We start from the raw sequence: 19,267 nt of genomic DNA on the forward strand, positions 1-19,267 counted from the left end.
ATATGAAGTAAATATTTGAGTATTTCCGTTTTCTGCTACTTGGTACTTCTGCCTTACTGCATGGGAAATGTTGCAATTTTTTACTTTTTATGTGGATTAAAATTTTATGCACAAAGGTTTATAAAATGTAAATCTTTGTTATAGTTTAAGCTACGAAATAAAGTAGTTTAACTTAGCTTCACTGTGACCCACTAAACCTTTAAAGGGTGGTGTACATAATAAAGCATCAGCAATGATCCATAATTAACATGGTGTGTAACACTGACTGGTCATTCTGCTGCAATAATGAGTACTTTTACTTTTGCTAAGCTTTTTCAAAGCAGGACTTTTATTCTACATGTAATATAGTATTTTATATTGCTGTAATGTTACTTTTACCTAATTGTGGACAGTAAAACAATAAGTAGTTCCTACACCTCACCTCAGGTTTTTACCCCACTAGATGTCGTCAAAGAACAAGTTCTTCTCTGCTTCTCTGCTCACTGATTAACAACAAATGCTAAACTACACAGTAAAATGTCAAGTCAGTTAGATTGCATAATCGTATGGAGAATGTATGGGGTCATCAATCTGAGGACAAACACATTTTTATTGAAAATCAGTTTCTTAGAATGGGACAGAACAAAATATCCAGGTAAAGTAACTGCAGTTCATGTTGCCTTCAATGCCTCATTTCATCAAAGTATTTTCATACTTTCTAAAGTTGTGAACCATACTTCTGGCATATTCCAAGAACTGGCATACTTGCCCAGCCTATGAAAGAACGTTGTGATAATAATTAAATTCTATATGAATTAATGTTGTTATTTAGAGGTTGTATAACTTTTGAAAATTATTTGAGACTTTAAATAGCTAGTAAAGCCAAAATGGAAAAACGCTGCATAATTATATCCTATGGTGTAGGTGTTACCTAGCTTCCAAAGTTCTGAAGCCCCTTATAATATTAAGGCTATTTTATTTATGTTGTTTATTTTTCTTGATTTTAGCTATTTTTTTTCTTTGATTTACGCAATTTTATGCAAGAGGTCATTTTCTGTGTGGTCATGTGCTTTGCTTGGAAATAATCCACCAATTCGATATTTATGATAAACCGAGTTCTCTTTCTTGTATCTACTTGGATAATAAATATACCGGCGCTGTCCTCCAAATCAGAAAACACCAAAAGATACTGTATAAAGACATAAATGTTAAAATTGTAGAACAGTAACAGTAGATAGCAAACATTGGGGATATTTGAGCCTGTGTCGCAGTCGAGTACAGAATTTTTTATAAGTCCGAGCTTGGTGGTAGCACATGCCTGTGTCATAATACATATCCAATGAGACCCCGCCCTGTCCACCGTGTCCTGGCCGTCACTCTCATCCGCCCGTACAGTAGCAGTCGCGCCTTTTCGCGTGGTTAGCTTCCATGGCGACCAACTAGAAACGTCTTTTCTCAGGTCGGTCAGCCGGCTAGCTCCAGATAGAGAGCTAACGGGCATATTGTGCAATGGGATGATGTAGAGGAGTAACTCTTTGGATGAACTGCGCAGTATCTTAGCATGCTAAGCTAACGTAAAACCGAGCACATTTGCCAGGAGAAACTAGCCAGTTAACTAAGTGCACCGAGCTAACGGCTCAGAGCTAACGCAGGCTAGTACTAGCGGTTCGCCTGCAGGCGACTTTTGCTAACCAGCCGACGCAGCCGCCGCTAGCTGACAGGATGGAGGACCTGAAGGATAACGAGTCTGGGGTGCTTTTAACTTCGTCAGCATTACAGGGGACACTTGATTCTAGCGGTGACAACTCCGTGAAGCCAAGTGGGTTAACACCGCTGTCCGCTGGAAAGAGACCCTCCATCGGGGAGGATGGCGCTGGGGGCGCAGAGGCGAAACTCTTTGGGAAGGGACTTGCAGCCACCTCCCTTCTCCAGATTGCAATAAGGAACGGCATCTATCAAAACCAAGTTGCCAACGCTATGGGCGGTGCAGGCAAAAACATGCCTGTCGTGAAACCAGCCAACATGTACTGTCTGACATCAGCCAGCAGCAGCACTTCGGTCAACTCTTTGCTGAGCAAGAGGCGGCAGAGGCACAAGAGGAATCTGTCGCTGGGGGCTGCGCCGACCAGCTTCTCGCCCGGGGTGTTATCTGCGGAGGCCACCAGCCCCGCTCCCTCCGCCTCCCCGCTGAGCACCCTCAGCTTGGACAGGAAGACTTTTCTCCGGCAGAAACAGTCAAAACAACTTCAGGCCTCTGATAAAGCGTGGGTGAGATCGGACCTCCGGCGGGGCTGTATCCACGTCCATGACTGGCTCACGCCCTCCTACCCGCGGCCAGTGCTGTGCACAGTGGACACCACTGCTGAAGAGGTAGTCAGGAAGCTGGAAGGGAGCAAAGCTGGGGCTGTGTTGAGAATTAACTGCAAAAATACTGCTTCTGTTGGCTTAAACGATAATTGTAATGATAATAATGGAAAGACTGATGATATGAAAAGTCTGAGTGGCAGCATGGAGGTGAAAAACCCCACTGAGGAGAATGAACACACAAAGCAGTTTTATCCTGAGACTAAACTGTCTTCTGACTTCTTGGACGATAAAAACACAAGTAACTCTTCATCTGAGGTCTGTCTGAATGACATTGGGGTGGATTTGAGTTATGGAGTCTACTCAGGTTCAGATATGGAGAGCAGCATCTGTGAGGACTTCAGCCCAGGTGAACCCAGAAACACTGAGCACAGGGACTCACTCAGTGATGGGCTAGGTATGGATACCTCCTCGGTGCTGAGCCCAGACTGCAACAGAGCCATAGAGGGACCTGACCCATTTGAGAGCTCCTCAGATGAAGTAGATCTCACCTCTTCTCCGACACACTCAACCGACAGCTCGGCTGCAGACCAGCAAGGAGACTTGCCCACCACCACTGCAGACCACTTCCCTGCCTCCAGCCAAGTGACGAGAGCAGTTAATGACACTGAAGCTGGAGCTGGGAGTAACATAGAACCCCTCACATTAAACAAAAATCCATCTAAATGCCCCAGCGGCTCTCAGGCTCTGCCCTTGCCCGGTCAAGCATCTGCCCAGCCTGACCTAGAGATCCCTGGGGGGAACAGGGGATGGCTGGAGCCCATCAATACTAGTCCAATCCCGGCCCTCTTTGTCCAGCTGCATGGTGGAGCAGTGCGGCGGCTAGGAGATGACGAGAGGCCTCTGCAGATGCTGAACAAATACCTTGTTAATCTGGGGTTTGAGGATGCTTCCAGGGTGCAGGAGGAGGGGATGAATCCGGAAATAGGTTGCCTGATTCGCTTCTACTTCGGTGAGTAATCAAAATTTATAACATTTTTTATTTAGTAAGAAAGACAGGGCTCCTGGTGATTATCAAAATCTGGACATTATTTTGTCAAGACCGATCACAGGTTTAATTTACATAAGCTGAAGTTTAGCTCTGGGTTCCGTCCTGTCTCTGCTCACTCATTGTTCATCCTGCGAGTGCTGTCATTGTGGTTGGTCAGTCATACCGTTAAATAAGTGTATTCAACTGTCCAGTGTCGTGCAAGTAAACCCACCCCTAGTCCTGTGTGAGACACATCTGGAGGGAACAGGTGGGTATACTCAATCAACACACCAGAGATGAAAATTTGGAGGTATTATGGATTCTGTTCATCTTCTTCAGTTGATGATCCCGTTTTGCTGACAAGAAAAGTAAGGGGATGGAAAAACAGCCGTGATCTCCTGTGGGATTAGCACAGCTGAATATTGTTCTTGACCTTGTTTTTACACCCTTAGCAGCAAAGGCAGCGGGTATAAAGAGTCAGGAGCTCAGGATATAATGACAGAGGAAGAAAAAGAAATTAGGTTTTCACTGAAATGATCATAATCCAAGTTTATTTCAGTTGTTACAAAAACATTCAAGAGCATGTCCTTCCCTTTGTTAGTTTCATTTTATGCAACAAGAAAGACATGCTGATGCTACACATGGCATTAGCGTTTTCCACAAGTCATCCACACGCTTTAAAAACAAAGCAAACTTAAAAACTCTTTTTAAGTTGTTAAAAGAGATTTACAGACCTGAAAAACTATCAGTTAATTCATCAGGCAAATATTCTCAGACTCAGCATTATCCCTCTGGCAAAAGGTCTTCTGTCTTCACTGTACACACTCATTCATGTGCTGACAGTAAGAGAAAAGTGACCTTAGTGGAATTCAGATTTCACCTCCTCAGTGTTTGGGATCTCTCTGAGACAGACGCAGCATCAGCTCCTCTTCATCCTGGAGCGCAGTATCCAAAGGTCACTGCTTCATTTACAAAACATGGAAAAGAACACAACGAGGACACAGCTGCTGTAACTTGCTGCAACTCCGTGTGGCGCAAACTGTGAACAGTCTGATCAAAAAAATCTGACCAAGCATTCAATGCCAGCATTCAGTGCTGAGACACCTTTTAGTAGAAAAGTACTGGGATTTGATGCCCAGCCTGTTCAGGAATTGTTTAGTCCCAGCGAAATCTAAGTGACGTTTTGTTTAAGTCACTGGAGGTCAGGATAGGTGCTGGTATTGTAAGACATTACATAAGAGACTAATCTGATTTCAGACCTCCCAGGGGCTCAGGCTCCACATGTGTCTCCCTTTCTCTTGTGCTCTGGTATGTGTGGTCAGCAGAGCAGCCCAGAACACACCGTTTTAAAAGCAGCTGTACAGTCTCAGTTAGTTTGTAGCTGGGGTCTTAAACACACAAAGTAGTGCAGGAGATTGCGTTGCTCTGTCTGAAATGGAATTGTAGTTGCTTTTTCTGCCAGCGAGGGGTTAATGTAGCGATCATGCCTGAGTGACCGCTCACTCTGCCAGCCCTCGGGCTATTGGCTACAATTCACTTACATAACCATATGACTCTTTGTTGCTTTGAAAGAGACCTGGTGTGAGAGAGCTGATTCACAAAAAACCCACTGAGCTAAAAATACAACTCTGTTGTGCAAAAAAGCCACAATGAAAAATCTGTGTGTAATAATCACAACATCTTGATCATCGGTGATCTTTCCCACTCTTCCCAGGTAAGCCTCGCAGTGTGGGCGGTTCTGAGCGCGTGCAGCTTTCTGGGATGTACAATGTTCGGAAAGGGAAGCTGGCGCTGCCAGTGAACCGTTGGTCGAAGCGCCAGGTCACACTGAGTGGAACCTGCCTCATTGTCTCCTCTGTGAAACACGCCCACACTGGCAAGATGCACATTCTTCCTCTCATCGGGGGCAAGGTACTTTGTGTTTTCCAACCTTCAACGTGCAAGACTAGTATTCTGACTAGGCGCCAGCCTTAAAAGGGCAGAATTCCTCTCTGTGGACTAGACCATTGGTACAGAACATTTTTGTTTGTGAGCTGAGAGGCCCTGCACCTCACTGCAGCTGTGTGGTCCTCCTGCCTTCACCAGGCTATGTTCCCTCATCTGCAGAGCATAAAGACTAGAAGTAATTCTTGGTGGGTCGCAGTGACTTCCTGGACTCTCAGCTGACTACCTATTAGGGTGAAGAGTCCTGGAAGCTACTGTGCCTGGCCAAGGAATAGTTCCAGTATCCAGCTGCCCGTAAAACCAGAACCAGAAGCTTTGCTCTCCTGGTTCCAGCTTCATATTGGTATCAGTCATCTTATGTAGCCCAAATGTCAAAAAATGTCTTTAAGAAAGCCACAATATTTTGTAACAATTAAACCATTCTTCATATATTAACTTAATATGATGAGCAGGTTTTTTTTTAAATACTACAACATATAGGGCTTGATGTGACTCTAAATTTGAGAGTTTTTTTTTTTTAACATCCAAACCAGAGATAACTGCATGAGGAATTCTAAACATGCTAGGCAGGAGCAGCAATGTGAGGCTCCGGAAAGCACTGAAATATATTTGTAGAATATTTATTTATCCAAAATTAAAACATATCGCAGAGCTCTATGATCGAAACATGGCCGACCAGTCGAGTCCAGACGCTACTCTGATGAAGGCATGAGAGCCGAACACGTTGGCGAATAGAGCATGGTATGTTTGAAAAGAGCCGTGCTGGATGTTTTCATTTTAGATGGACTTGCATAAAAGCTCACACTCCTCTGCACTGTGCTGTGTGAATTCTCAAGTTAGAAATTAAATGAATCACTATTCTGCAGCAACAGATGGATTCATGTTTTATGACCCATTTTAGATGCACCTTTAGATAAACTCAAAGGTCAGAGGTCTAAATGGTGCTATCATTCAGTCACTGAGTAGGCTAGAGAAAGGAAGATTTATGTAATAAAAATATGGAGGAAACTAAAATGTGGTCTTTGCTGCAGGTGGAGGACGTGAAGAGGCACAGCCACTGTCTGGCTCTCAGCTCAGCTGGTCCTCAGAGTCAGACCTACTACATCAGCTATGACTCGTACACAGAGCACCTCCGCTGGCACAGGACAGCCTCAAAGGTACTGTGTGTTAACTGTACACTTTGCCTCAGTTTTTACAATCCTATTGACACATAATTTCAAGGTCATGATGATGATGGCAGTGTTTTAAACAATGGCCTCTTGTGAACTTGTCATCGTCACAAGTTGCTCATCATGTTGTCCTGTCCGCCCTTCACTGTGTCAGATCGTGTCCCAGAGGGTGAACTCAGTCGACATGTCGTGCTGCAGCCTGGAGGAGCTGCCCGCTCAGCTGTTTTACAGCCAGGACCTCACCCACCTCAATCTCAAAAACAATTTCATGTCCCCGCACAAAGGTGTTCCAGCACTCACCAGGTGGGCCTCTGTCATCAGTACACCAGCAGTCAGTCCCCACCATCCTGTGTGTTTAAAAACACAGCAGTAGGAGGGGGCGGGTGATGAACAGCAGGATTTTCCTCTTTGCTGTTCTCTCTTTTGGATGTGGAATGTCCCTTGGTGTTTTTCTGTCTTGGGGAGTGACCATATGGTCTAAAGAGGAAGTGGCTTAGATCAAATTACAGATGACGTGAGCATAGGCGACTGTGTGGTTTGCATGATTGAAAGAGAGCTGAAGTGGTGAAGAGAGTTTTAACATCAGACACCTGACCTCGGGCTGAAGGCTGTTCCTTGTTTTCCAGGTCACTATGTCAAATTGGTTGCTGGTGTCACCGTCTAATGCAGTGGAGTCATTTCTATTTTAAGACCACATTGACACAAATCCAGCTAAAACTGAAAATTGTAATCTTCACCTGCCTTTTGCTTTTTGTCAACAGTAACCTGGTTTTCCAAAAGATCAAAATCAAAGATTTTTATTGTCAATTCACTATATGTGCAGGACATAAGGAAAAACAAAATCCATATAAATAAACCACACATTTTTAGTGTAGACATGGAAAACAGTGAGATAAAACTTGTTTGGGGACCATGTAGCACCACTGACTCACTCTTCGATCACTCGGAGCAGGTGTCATCATTCATTTGTGTTTGTTACTTAATACACAACTTTATAAAACATGCTGGATTGACATCTCAGTGCAGCAGCACAGTAACTGGATTGCATCTCTCTCGCTTCTGGCCAGATGATGCTGTCAGCAGTTTTGCTCTTTGCTAGCTGGAAGAGATTCAGCTGTTCCTCTTCTGGTTTTGCTTTCAGTGTGGATGTAAATGGCATGAAAGTGATAGTGTGGGTGCACGTGTATGCACCGGGTCTCATCAAGAGAGAGAAAAAGGTAATTTAGACACAGTGCAGCAGTTAAACAGAGTTAGAGGGGTCAAGAGCAGATTTCTTTAAAAGCAGTTTGACTATATCAGTTTCAAAATAATCAGGAACACAGCCACAAGACAAAGTGGTGTTAACACTGGACTGGACTTATCTAAGTTAAATGCAAAAGGAAAGGATAGATAGGATAGATTCAGTTTTCACATTAAAACAAACTTTGCATAGTTGGTGTAATAACTTTGTTTCACGCTTCAGTCCCTTTTCTTCTTTAGGTTCAGGCCTCTGGTTTAATATTTACCTCACAGTGATTTCTCTCTCCCCGGATCTTTGCCATCTTCATCCGCCACATTTTGTGAATGAATACATGCTGAATATATACTGCCTTTGTTCTCCATAAACACATGCTTCCCAGACAGTGTTTGGAGGAAAGCCTTTTTTCCTGCCGTATGCCTCTGACTTTCCCTCAGGAGAATCTGGGTCCTGTTTCACCACTCACACTGACCCCTATGAACTGGATTAGGTTAGGCCAGGGAAGCCACACACACCTGAACCACATGCTGCATTGTCAGGGTTAAGACTTTGTTGTATAAACACTAAGCTTTAAATAGTTTGTGTCCTCTAAGTGTTATGCTGCTGTATCCTTAAGACCAGGCACAGGTTTCCTTCCTGGTAACTTTCCTTGTTTATGAGACAGGTGTTATGCAACTACTAAAAAGTTTTCAAAACATTTGCTTTTGTTAGTGTCTCAATTCAGAAGAAGCCCAAAGTTTGATTACAATACTGAGAGATTCATATTTGCCCCTCTTTGTCTTTCTCTTCCTGTTTCTGTCTCTCGCAATGTCCCTACTTCAACTCTCTCTAGGTTTTGTAAATTGAGAAGCGTCAGTCTGTCAAATAACGCTCTGTCAGAGTTTCCCCTGGCCTTGTGTGACATCGGCTCTCTTACGGAGTTAAACTTGTCTGGGAATCATCTCTCGTCTCTGCCTGCAGAAGTAGGAACCGTGCACAAGTAAGTGGGCTGGAAGAAAACGATGAACCCAGGCTGAAGTTATTGATTTTATTATTAATTGCTGATGTGAATGATAATGATAATTTGCCAGGCACTTTCCTGAGACTAGAATGCATCCTCAGAAATTGTTTTGTGTGCAGATTAGTCCCTCTCTTTATTAAATAAAGAGCTGGCTGAGCACCAGATGTCTGCCCTGACAAATGCAGTGTCTGTGGTTGTTTGTGTCCAGCCTGCAGACTCTTCTCCTGGATGGAAACTTTCTGAGCGCTCTGCCTGTGGAGCTGGGCTATCTGGAGGGCCTGACCTACCTCGGCTTATCCTTCAACCGTTTCAGCTGTATCCCCCCTGTCCTGGAGAAGCTCAAAGGCATGGAGAGACTGTGCCTGGCAGGGAACCAGCTCTGTGTCCTGCATATGGCCTTTCTGCAGTGGCTGCCCTCTCGCTACATAGATCTCAGGTTAGACTAACCACACTGGCTCTGACATTTGTAGTAATACTGGAACAAAGCTTGTCTGAAATCTGATGCTTCCTGAGATGCTGCAGGGAAAATCTGCTTGGTGTTTCCACGTCACTGCCTGTTTGGTTTTTTTTTTGCCTTGTTGAAATCTGAACACCAAATAATCTTTATTAACAGATTAGTAAGTCAACAGAACACCAATCAGTGACTGTTTTACCATCCTTGTGTCCTTTCTCAAACAGACTGAACCCACTTCAAAAAGTGACTGTGGGAGACTCAGAGCAGCTGGTCCACATCATCCAGCTGGACCTAAGGGATACTGGTCTACTGGAGCTGGATGCCAGGCCTCTCTGTAGGCTGGAGCTGCTTCGCTGTGACAGAAATGCACTATCTGTCCTCAGAGTCAGTGGCAATGCCCTGAAGAGTCTGCATGCTGCACACAACGGTAGTGACACTTATTATGTGTTGTAGGTTGAGTGTTATTATGTGTTAAACAGATGGTGTTTGACACCATGTCTTTGTCTATACTCAGACTATATAGTTGTGCATGTTGTGTTTGTGTTTATAGAGCTGAAGCAGCTGGAGGTGCAGCCCGTGCCAGAAAACCTGACACTTCTGGATTTGTCTTGGTACACAGACTTAATATGAACATTTCACTGTCCGATTTACAGTGTGGACAAGAAGTCTGTGTGCTGGGTGCTCACTGTATTTGTTTTTGTTAAAAGGAACAAGCTCAGCTGTGTCGCGGACTGGGTGTGTGAAAGCAGCCGACTGGAGGTGTTGGACATCAGCCATAATTCTGTTACTGAGCTGCCAGTATGGTGAGCAGCACACACTAAACACCTGGCACAAATGAACAGTGAGGTAGTGAGGTCATAAAATGCCAAAAGTGTTTAAATAGAACACCTAATGCCTGGCATACAGTCAGCTGACAGCACACCTGTATGCAAGCGTCACATCATTAATAATGAATTCATCAGGTTGTTTTTATTTTCCTCCCTAAAAGTTATCTTTTGGAAATTTTCTTATTTGACCTGAGAGTCTAAGGATAATGGGTGTGGTATTCATTGTTTGTTCAAAATGTAAAGCTCTTTGAGGCAAATGTGTAATTTGTTAGTTTGGGTTGTATAAATAAAATTAACTTGACTAATAATCAGTGAAAAGAGGTTAATAAAATGCCAAAACTGTATCAGCAAGACCAAGAGTCTACAGCTGAACTATCAGGCTGTAGACTGAGTGAAACACTAACATCAGCATGCTGTCATGTTCATGACATTACATATCATTGCAAAAGTTTGTCCTGATGGTGGCGCTAGACGAAAAGGGATCACCAAAGTTATTACACTTCATCTTGAAGGAAACGGTGGGAGGCTGCTTCAGATCTTTAAATGTTCATATCATGTATACTTAAGACCAGCCAACACCAGCTGTCAGACATATCTGCATCTCAAAGGTTATGTCAAATTGTTCAGACCCATCGATACATGGAGTTGAGTACAGTACTGTGCTGCCTCAGCGTTTGAAGTAATGTCTTCTGACAGCGTAGGCCAGAGGTATTCAGCTATTCCAGGAAGACCAGTCACTGAATGTCCTCCTGAGTTGAGGAACAGACAAAGTTGTATTTTTTAAAGCCAGACTGGAGCCTGCCAGGTGATGACCACTGATTAGACCAGCCAAAAATATGCATTTTAAGTAGAAAACCCTGCAACATGAATCAATGTTTCTGTTGCACTCATTAAGATAGGGGTAAAAGGATGGCGGTCATCAGTTTCTAGAGTTAGAAATACTTCACTCAGAGTATTACAAACCACCGAGCAGTGTATTAAGGTCTCATAAGTCTTTAAATTCACATTATTTCAGCACTGTGTTCCATCTTCTCATCAGTACTTGTAGCAACACGCCCACACTATGCTATTTTCAGTGATTAAACACATTAAAAACATGCACTGGTGCCTTGGCTGACTTCACTGAGTAGATCTGAGGTTTCCTGGGTTCACACATGGATGATGATACTGTCATCATGATAGAAGTCACTGTGCCCAGCTACAGGCCACATGGCACGCAGATGTAATTCCAACTCATGTTCGAGCACTTTCTTCATCCTCTCCCTCAAGTTGTTCATGATTCAGCAGTTCATTCAACATAAGCTGAACTTATTGAACCTCAGTGGAAAATTAGGCCACTAAAGAAAAGGCCTTTAACCAGAGTTCCCACTGACTGATTTGCAGCGCACACACACACAGGCTGAACTCGCTGTATTGTTTGTGTTGTAGGCTGCTGTCCAGTGGGAGCCTGAGAAAACTGCTGGCAGGGTGGAACCAAGTGTGTCAGCTGGCTGAGACGTTGGAGAGGTCACAGCTGGAGGTCCTGGACCTCCAACACAACTATCTGACAGAGCTGCCACACAACCTGTTCATCAAAGCACAGAGGTGCGCACAACACAAGATCATTGCTTACTTTTTTCCTCATTTGATTTTTCTTTATGTACCTCATTATAACCTCATCTTCCTTTCATCTGCCGCTCTATTTTTTTTCTGTCGACCTATCAATTTAAACTCATTTGTTCAATGCTGAGTTTACATTCTTTGTTGGGATTTCTTCACAGCCTGAGGTACCTGAATGTATCGGCCAATAGGCTGGAGAGCCTCCCTGCAGCCAGCCTATCAGAGGATAGCTTCAGCAGCCTGGAGGAGCTGTACCTGACCAATAACAGCCTGTCAGACAAGAGCATCCCTCTGCTGACAGGGCACACACAGCTCAGGGTGCTTCACCTCGCTTACAATCAGCTGCAGACCTTCACCACAAGGTACAGTACTTTACTCAACTCCATGTATTGATGTATACCAACATATATGTAACATTTTTATATGCTCTGTTGCTCCTTTAAGCTAAAATGCACAAAGACATTGAGTTTCTTATTTAAACAATAAGCCAAAAGGTTCTAGTGAAGGACACATTTAAAATAAGAAAACATCTGGTTCTCTAGGTTCAGGCTCTAAAACTATTCTCCCATCTGGCTTTTACGATGCGATCACACATAGGGGACTCAAAGCAGCTGGCTGTATGTGGTCTTCAGTGACTGTAGTTCTTTGGGCATGTTGTGTTGAGCATGTAAATTACATCATCTGCTCTGAGGGACAGTTGTTTTCAGATGTATCTGTTGTACTAAGTATTGCTACATATGTCCGTGATTTCCTTCCATACATTGTTCTTCAGTTTTGTGTCCTGGTAACTTGTTAAAGGAATGTGGAACTGGGAAGCTGGAGACGTGACAATAGGTTTTGCTCTAATTTGGTTAAAAATGTCTTCACACAGTGGAGCAGAGTAGTGAACTACTCTGTGCTTTGGTTTCTGCTGCATTACATCACGTGATGAGCTGTAGACAGGAAGAGAAGACTGATGCAAATATAAATCCAACACCTTTGACATTGCAAAAGATATTCTGTGCCGTCTTGCAACTATTTTTCAAACATTGCACTTGCTGCCCTGTACACCTAGTGCCAAATAGCAGTTGAGGTGGAAATAAATCACTTTGCAGTTATTAGTTGCAGTTATTGGTTAACGCAGCTTAACAAGGAAAGGGAAGCACTTAGCTTGATGAAAGGCATCTCTGTGCTAAGGCAAGCATGGCAGGTTTATTGTCATGTGCACTGACATCACACAGGGATCTAAATCATGATGCGATAAATATTGCAGCCCTAACGGCAGATCAATCGTCTTCCTCCACTCCATTCCACATTCTTATACTTTTACAAGTTGTAGTCCTAAAAACATGTTTCTTTAAGTCTCCAGTCACAGTCTTTCTTCAGAATCAGGTTTAGTTCTCAACAGACATGGGTTTGATGAATGTGGTTACCAAAAACAAAGTCTGCAGTGCCCGCGCTCTGATACAACTGTACCTCCAACTCCTGCAGTAAACTGGCACAGCTGGAGCAGCTGGAGGAGCTGGACCTGAGCGGCAACAGGCTGAGGGCCGTGCCCACCACCATCCTCAGCTGTCAGCGCATGCACACACTCTCTGCCCACTCCAACTACATCAACACGTTCCCCGAAGTCCTCCAGCTGCCTGAGATCAAGGTTAGTCAGATACAGGGGAAGGATTTTATGCATTCATTCAGCTGTGGTGGGTCCTTCTAAACAAAGCTGCACACATACAATTTTCTTGCCTCATTGCTCAGTTTTTGTCAAGACATGCATCCACATGAAATATCCTTAATCATCTGTATCAGCCTGTGGAATCAGTTCTGGATATTAGAGATGGAAATCAGCATCATTTTCACTCCGACGACCAAAACTGAGCTCCCTCTATCCCCCCTTTATCTGTGTCTATGACTCGACCTCTGTGTTCATCTTCATTGGGTTGGTTTATTTCCCAGCAACTCCCTGATCTCTGCCTTTCACTAAAGCAAAGTGATGGTTTCATACTCCTGTCTATGTGAGTATGTATGTGAAATAAGAGTGAGAAAAATAACAATATTGCATGTGGTTTGTCTTGAATGATTTGGCATTAAAGTAAAACTTTGCCAGTTTTCAAAGAGGCTTTAATAATTACAGAATTGGTAGCATGCTCCCTGTACAAGGAAATTGCCATTCATTGTCCTGCAAAAATCCACTGATTCATATGCTCTGAACTGCAGTCACATGAATCCCGAGGTCTCCAGATTTTCAGCTCTACTGGCTCTGTCTGTCTGTTTCTTTGTCAGTGTGTGGACCTGAGCTGCAACGAGCTAACTGAGGTCACTCTGCCAGAGACGCTTCCTCCAAAACTGCAGGAGCTGGACCTGACAGGAAATCCCCGCCTCAACCTGGACCACAAGAGCCTGGAGCTGCTCAAGTATGAGCCTCAAACACAAACACTGCTGTAGCAACAGTGTTTAAAATACAAACCCGTCAGGCTAATCTTTTTATTTTGCCTCTCTGCAGTAACATCCGCTGCTTCAGAGTTGACCCCTCACCCTCTGCTCCACGTGTGAGTGAGAGCCACGGGGCCCCTGCAGTGTGGAGCCACGGCTACACTGAGGCCTCTGGAGTCAAAAACAAGTCAGTATCCATTTGCTCACTTGTTATGGATCTCTAGTCACACTAAAATACAGGAATCAAAGTAAAAACATCCAATGAAAGCTCTTGATCAAAGTTAAAAAAGAAACAAGTTTATATAAAAACTTTACAGGATATTGTGTAAGAACTACCCACTCAGCTTGTTGCTGCTAAACAGTAAAGAGGTGAGGGTTCCTGTTTTTATTCTCCATAGCAGCACTTGAAAAACCTGTGGTCAGCACATCTGGAAAGGGATGTTGCATATCTGACAGAAGTAACGGTCACTCAGTTTCTGTGACCAGGTGGGGTGGATTCATTTATACTGGCATTTTCTTCCTGCTGTAACCAGGTTTCAGTCAGACACAGTAAATCAATGTGATGTTCACTTATCAAACCGTTCACTAACAGAAATTTAGATGAGAGAGGTCTGATATTTAATATCATTTGATATCATTTAATATCTCTTGAGTTAATTTTTGATTTATATAATTTATGTGGTCGGGGGACAGACGCAGTGTCTATGGGGTACTGGGAGTTTTGGGTGGGCAGAAGCTGCAGAGAGGCGTGTAAGACTGCGACCCTGTGTCCTGGTCTCAGCTCTGGTTTGTCATAATGTAGGTTGTAAAATAAACTCATCTTGATACGAGAGCCGCACCATCCAAAGTAGGGTGGATGCCGTCTCCAGTTGTCTATGAAGCCCACATCGTTTTTTGTACACCACCTAAACAGCCAGCGGCTTAATGACGACATGCAGCTAAACATGTCACATCATATCACATTTATTTATATAGCACTTTAAAAACATCCAGTTGACCAAAGTACTTTACATGGGCATAATAAAATCACAATAACTAAAATAAAATAAATAAGATCAGTGCAAAAATAAAACAGCACAATAACACAGACACAGTCAATAAATTGAAAGGAATGCACCAGGCCCTACTGTGTATTAAAAGCCAAGCCAAATAAATATGTTTTAAGCAATGATTTAAAAGTAGTCAGGTCAGTAGGTGATCTAACATGAATCACCTTTTAGACTGGAGTGGGGCATGTCTTCACTGTTCAGATTTGGCAGGGTCCAGAGAAAACCACGGAGTCCGACATTGTTTTAGTGAAGTTATACCCCCGTTTCAACATTAGTTTTAGTGACCTCCGACTGGCAAAGTTGGGAGTCATTATCGCCGACGTGAATAACAACCTTACTATAACCTTACCATACCATCCGAGCAAGAGAAAGGGGGGAGAGGAAGAGGGGGAAGCCATTGCTGTCAACTAAGCTACTAGCTTCTAAGCTAGCTAAGCCAGCATTTAAGTAGCTGACCTAAAGTAGCAAGTTAAATTTGGAAATTAGCAAGAAATTCTGTAACGCGGGTACTTAAGTAGTGCAGGCGTATGTTGTGACTCAAAAAATTTGCTGATGTTAAGATAAACAGAAATGTGTGCGCTTAATCCGTAAACAATCTGGTAGCAGCCACAACAAACAGGAAGTGAATACGATTACCGTGGGACTATTCCACTGTTGGAGCCTAACAACCGGTATACCTGTTGTTCCCTTTACCGTCGACTGGCATTGGGCCCATGCCTTTTTCTTCTGCTGTTCAGTGGCAGTTGTCGATCAGATTTAGGTGCATTACCACCACCTTCTAGACTGGAGTGTGGAACAACGCCTACCTACTACTACTAAAATAAAATAAACTCACTCAATGAATACTATATTATTCTGCTCAGTCCAGTACGCTCCTGTTCTTGCCATTTCTTTTTAATTTTCCTTTTGAATAAATTTTTAATCTCAGCCTTACTAAGTTTTATTGCTATACAAACACCTTTTTTTTAAGTGTGGCTTTTGCATATCCAGTTCATTCCTCTCCATCCCGGTATGTGCAGGAACTATTTGTTTCACCTTTCCACCTGTCGTTTTTCTCGAGCGCTTGCTCAAGGTAGGATTTAGTTGGATTTTCCCTGTAATACTGTAAAGTCTAGACCTTACGACGTCCTTGTTGTTGTGACTTGGTGCTATGGCCTATAAAATGAATTGAATTAAATTGAACTGAATGACTTTCAAAACTAATAAAGATATAATCATTCCAGGTTTTTATGATCAAGCAATCATATTACAAGGGTCAAACTATCATGGGAATATTTCTTTTATGGCATTATGAGGAAACTGGCCTTGGCTGAGGTTGAGCTCTCTGAGTGCTGTCTAGTTGTTAATGTGCTCTGTAAGTAACTTGAGTTGTTTTGTTTGCAGGCTATGTGTGGCTGCTCTGGCCCTGGACAGCTTCTGTGGGACTTGTGAAGCTCTGTATGGAGTGTTTGATGGAGACAGGAATGTGGAGGTGCCTTACCTACTGCAGTGCACCATGGGAGATGTACTAGCAGAGGAGCTCCACCGTTGCCAGAGGCAGGAAGACTACATGATTAACACTTTCCTTACCATGCAAAGGTAAATGCACACACTACGGTTATCCCAGAAAAGAAGCTCAGCTGCACCTAGATTGTTCCCCAGCTCATCTCAGTGACTCTGATCATGGAGCATGTCTGTGTTGCTCTCCTGCAGGAAGTTGGGCACAGCAGGCCAGAGGATGGGCGGCTCAGCAGCTCTGTGTCACATCAGACATGACCCGGTGGCTCCTGGTGAGCACAGCGGCTGCTTCACTCTGAAGGCTGCCAACGTGGGCAGGTGCCAGGCTGTCCTGTGCCGAGACGGCAAAGCTATGCAACTCTCGACCATCCATACTGTGAAAGAGGAGTTGGAGTACCAGAGGGTCCGGCAGCGTAATGCCATCATCACAGAGGTAAAGACTGTGCTCATTCATGTTTCAGATGTTGTGAGCACTAGAACAGAAACAATGAACAGACAGATTTGCTTATTGACTGTAAGTAAATACATCCTTTATAAATAATTATCTGATCAATTGAATAATTGTTTAACCCATAAAAGAACATTTGTTCTGAATATTGTGAAAAAATGGCACTGAAATTTACCAGAGCTCAAAGATTATCTAAAAAAGCAAAATGAACTCATGATAGTTTTGAAGCCAAACCCAGTGCATATTTGGATTTTATGCTGAAAAAGTAGTAGACACTGTCAGTTGACTGTTTCATAACTGTAATAGATGATAATAGCTGATAATAAACATCATCATTAGTTGCAGCCTTAATGTGCAGAGCTGAGAATTGATCTGGGAAAAAAGATATAAACTGCCCTTTCTTCTCCTCTGCAGGACAACAAGGTCAGTGGTGTAACCGACTCTACCAGAATCATGGGTTACTCCTTCCTGTTCCCCTCTGTGACCCCCCGACCTGAAGTTTCCACCGTGACACTCACCCCGCAGGATGAGTTCTTTCTCCTGGGCAGCCGGGGACTGTGGGACATGTTGTCTCCCAGTGAGGCGGTGGAGGCTGTCAGGAACGTGCCAGACGTTCTCGCTGCTGCTAAGAAGCTGGTGACGCTGGCTCAGAGCTATGGCTGCTCTGACAGCCTCAGCGCTGTCGTCGTCCAGCTCAGTATTACTGAAGATTGCTGCTGTTTTTGTGAGCCACCACCTCCACCTCCCAGCCCTGGTCTTGGCACACACACCAGCACAAACCCCTACTTGGCGAGCGCTGACGGGGGTATACCCCTGCCACCGGCCTCCTCAGGAACAGTCAGCGAGCTGAGCAGTGAGTTCAGCACATCTGAGATGAGCAGCGAGGTGGGATCCACGGCATCCTCTGAGGAGCCGCCGTCTCAGACCGAGCCCCTGACGTCCCACTCGAACCTGCCAGGACGAGCCAGCTTACGGAGACCCACCTGTGGAGTGGGGAGCTTCCAGAGACAATTCTCTGGAGCTCTATCTGACAACGGGCTGGACAGCGAGGATGAGGAGCCCATTGCCGGTGTCTTCTCTAATGGCAGCCGTGTGGAGGTGGAGGCTGACGTCCATTGTCTGCAACGCCACAACTGCCCGGCACCCCAAACACACACTCATGCTCAACCAAGCACAAACCTCCCTCCTGCTGTGGCCTCACATCATGAGCCCTCATCTCACACCTTCTCCTCTCTGTCTCCTTCCCCTTGCCTCAGCGGGGAAGCCCGCTCAGAGACTTTGGGCCGCAGAGCTCGAGCCAATGGCTCTGTAGCCTGCAATGGGAGGAGCCAGGACCTTATAGAGGAGGCGGCCGACACCCCCGTCAGGGACTACTTCAACGCTCCCGCCCAGCCGGACCCAGACGACCAGCTCATCATCCCGCCAGAGCTGGAAGAGGAAGTGCGACAGATCATCCAGCAGCAGCAGGAGCAGATGCAGACACACAACCAGCAAGCACATGGCTACCAGAAGCCTGGAGACTACTTCATCACACCCCTATAACTCCTGCCCCCCCTTCACAGCAGCTGGGTTCTTAGCTAGGGTCTCAGTTTCAGGGATGGAGAACTGGACCGTCAGTCTCGATGCTCAGCGCCACAGTCTCTAAAAACCTCAGTGTCTGAACACACTTATGCACCAGAGACAGTCTTGTTAAGGTTTTTGTTATTGACTTTATTTTCTACTGTTAGTTCTTGAAATGCAGTGCAATTTTTATAACACTTAATGTTGATTAGCTCTTCACGTGATTGATTTTTACCATAGCTTTAATTTGAGGAAGCGCTTTGAATGCTTTTATTAGACCTTTGAGATGAGTCCTATGGTAAATGGTACCATTGTGTTTTTGTGTTGTAACTTTCTGACACTTCCTCTGTTCGTCGTCACTGATGGGCCTTAGTGTCTCAGGAGTTACTGACCTGTTGAACTAACTCCTAGAAGTTTAATACTTTAAAGTGACCTAGTCACTGCAGCGTACTAATATTCTCTGAGAGAAAAGACAATTATTTCTAGCGGCTGATGTTCCAGGTTTGTGTTCTCGTGGGTTTGAAGAGTTCAGGGTGGAGCTGCGGTGGTGAGTGCACGCTGGTCAGTTACTAGTCAGTGAATGTTCTCAGAATAGTGTTACAGATTATGGCAAATCGCACAAGAGAGCTACTTTTGCTATATAATAAATTAAAGTTTTCAGATAAGCACAACTTGACTTTGACTTCTTGAGGAGAGGCGAAGGATAAGTCTATAATGATACAACCTATTATATCCTTAAACTTATATTTTCTGTTTTTTTT

At 44.2% G+C, this 19,267-nt stretch overlaps 1 protein-coding gene across 1 annotated transcript; it reads left to right on the top strand.

Annotated features, from left to right (window-relative positions):
* The first annotated feature begins 1,159 nt into the window (after positions 1-1,159).
* Positions 1,160-19,241, top strand: LOC109961248 (PH domain leucine-rich repeat protein phosphatase 1-like). The gene is made up of 17 exons (XM_020601928.1): positions 1,160-3,295; positions 5,028-5,224; positions 6,289-6,414; positions 6,581-6,729; positions 8,496-8,642; positions 8,872-9,099; positions 9,342-9,544; positions 9,668-9,728; positions 9,825-9,920; positions 11,373-11,528; positions 11,705-11,905; positions 13,014-13,176; positions 13,803-13,933; positions 14,023-14,139; positions 16,385-16,579; positions 16,694-16,931; positions 17,361-19,241. The coding sequence occupies exons 1-17, from the start codon at positions 1,702-1,704 to the stop codon at positions 18,486-18,488; spliced, it is 5,130 nt and encodes a 1,709-aa protein (XP_020457584.1). The 5' UTR covers positions 1,160-1,701; the 3' UTR covers positions 18,489-19,241.
* Positions 19,242-19,267: the final 26 nt, after the last annotated feature.

The sequence above is a fragment of the Monopterus albus genome, unplaced genomic scaffold (genome assembly GCF_001952655.1).
Source record: "Monopterus albus unplaced genomic scaffold, M_albus_1.0 scaffold53.1, whole genome shotgun sequence".
Taxonomy (NCBI): Eukaryota; Metazoa; Chordata; class Actinopteri; order Synbranchiformes; family Synbranchidae; genus Monopterus; species Monopterus albus.

Coding starts and splice junctions, on each gene's coding strand:
- LOC109961248 (XM_020601928.1), top strand. CDS start 1,702: ATGGAGGACCTGAAGGATAACGAGTCTGGGGTGCTTTTAACTTCGTCA. Junction 8,643..8,871: donor GAAGTAGGAACCGTGCACAA/GTAAGTGGGCTG, acceptor GTTTGTGTCCAG/CCTGCAGACTCTTCTCCTGG. Junction 14,140..16,384: donor GCCTCTGGAGTCAAAAACAA/GTCAGTATCCAT, acceptor TTTTGTTTGCAG/GCTATGTGTGGCTGCTCTGG.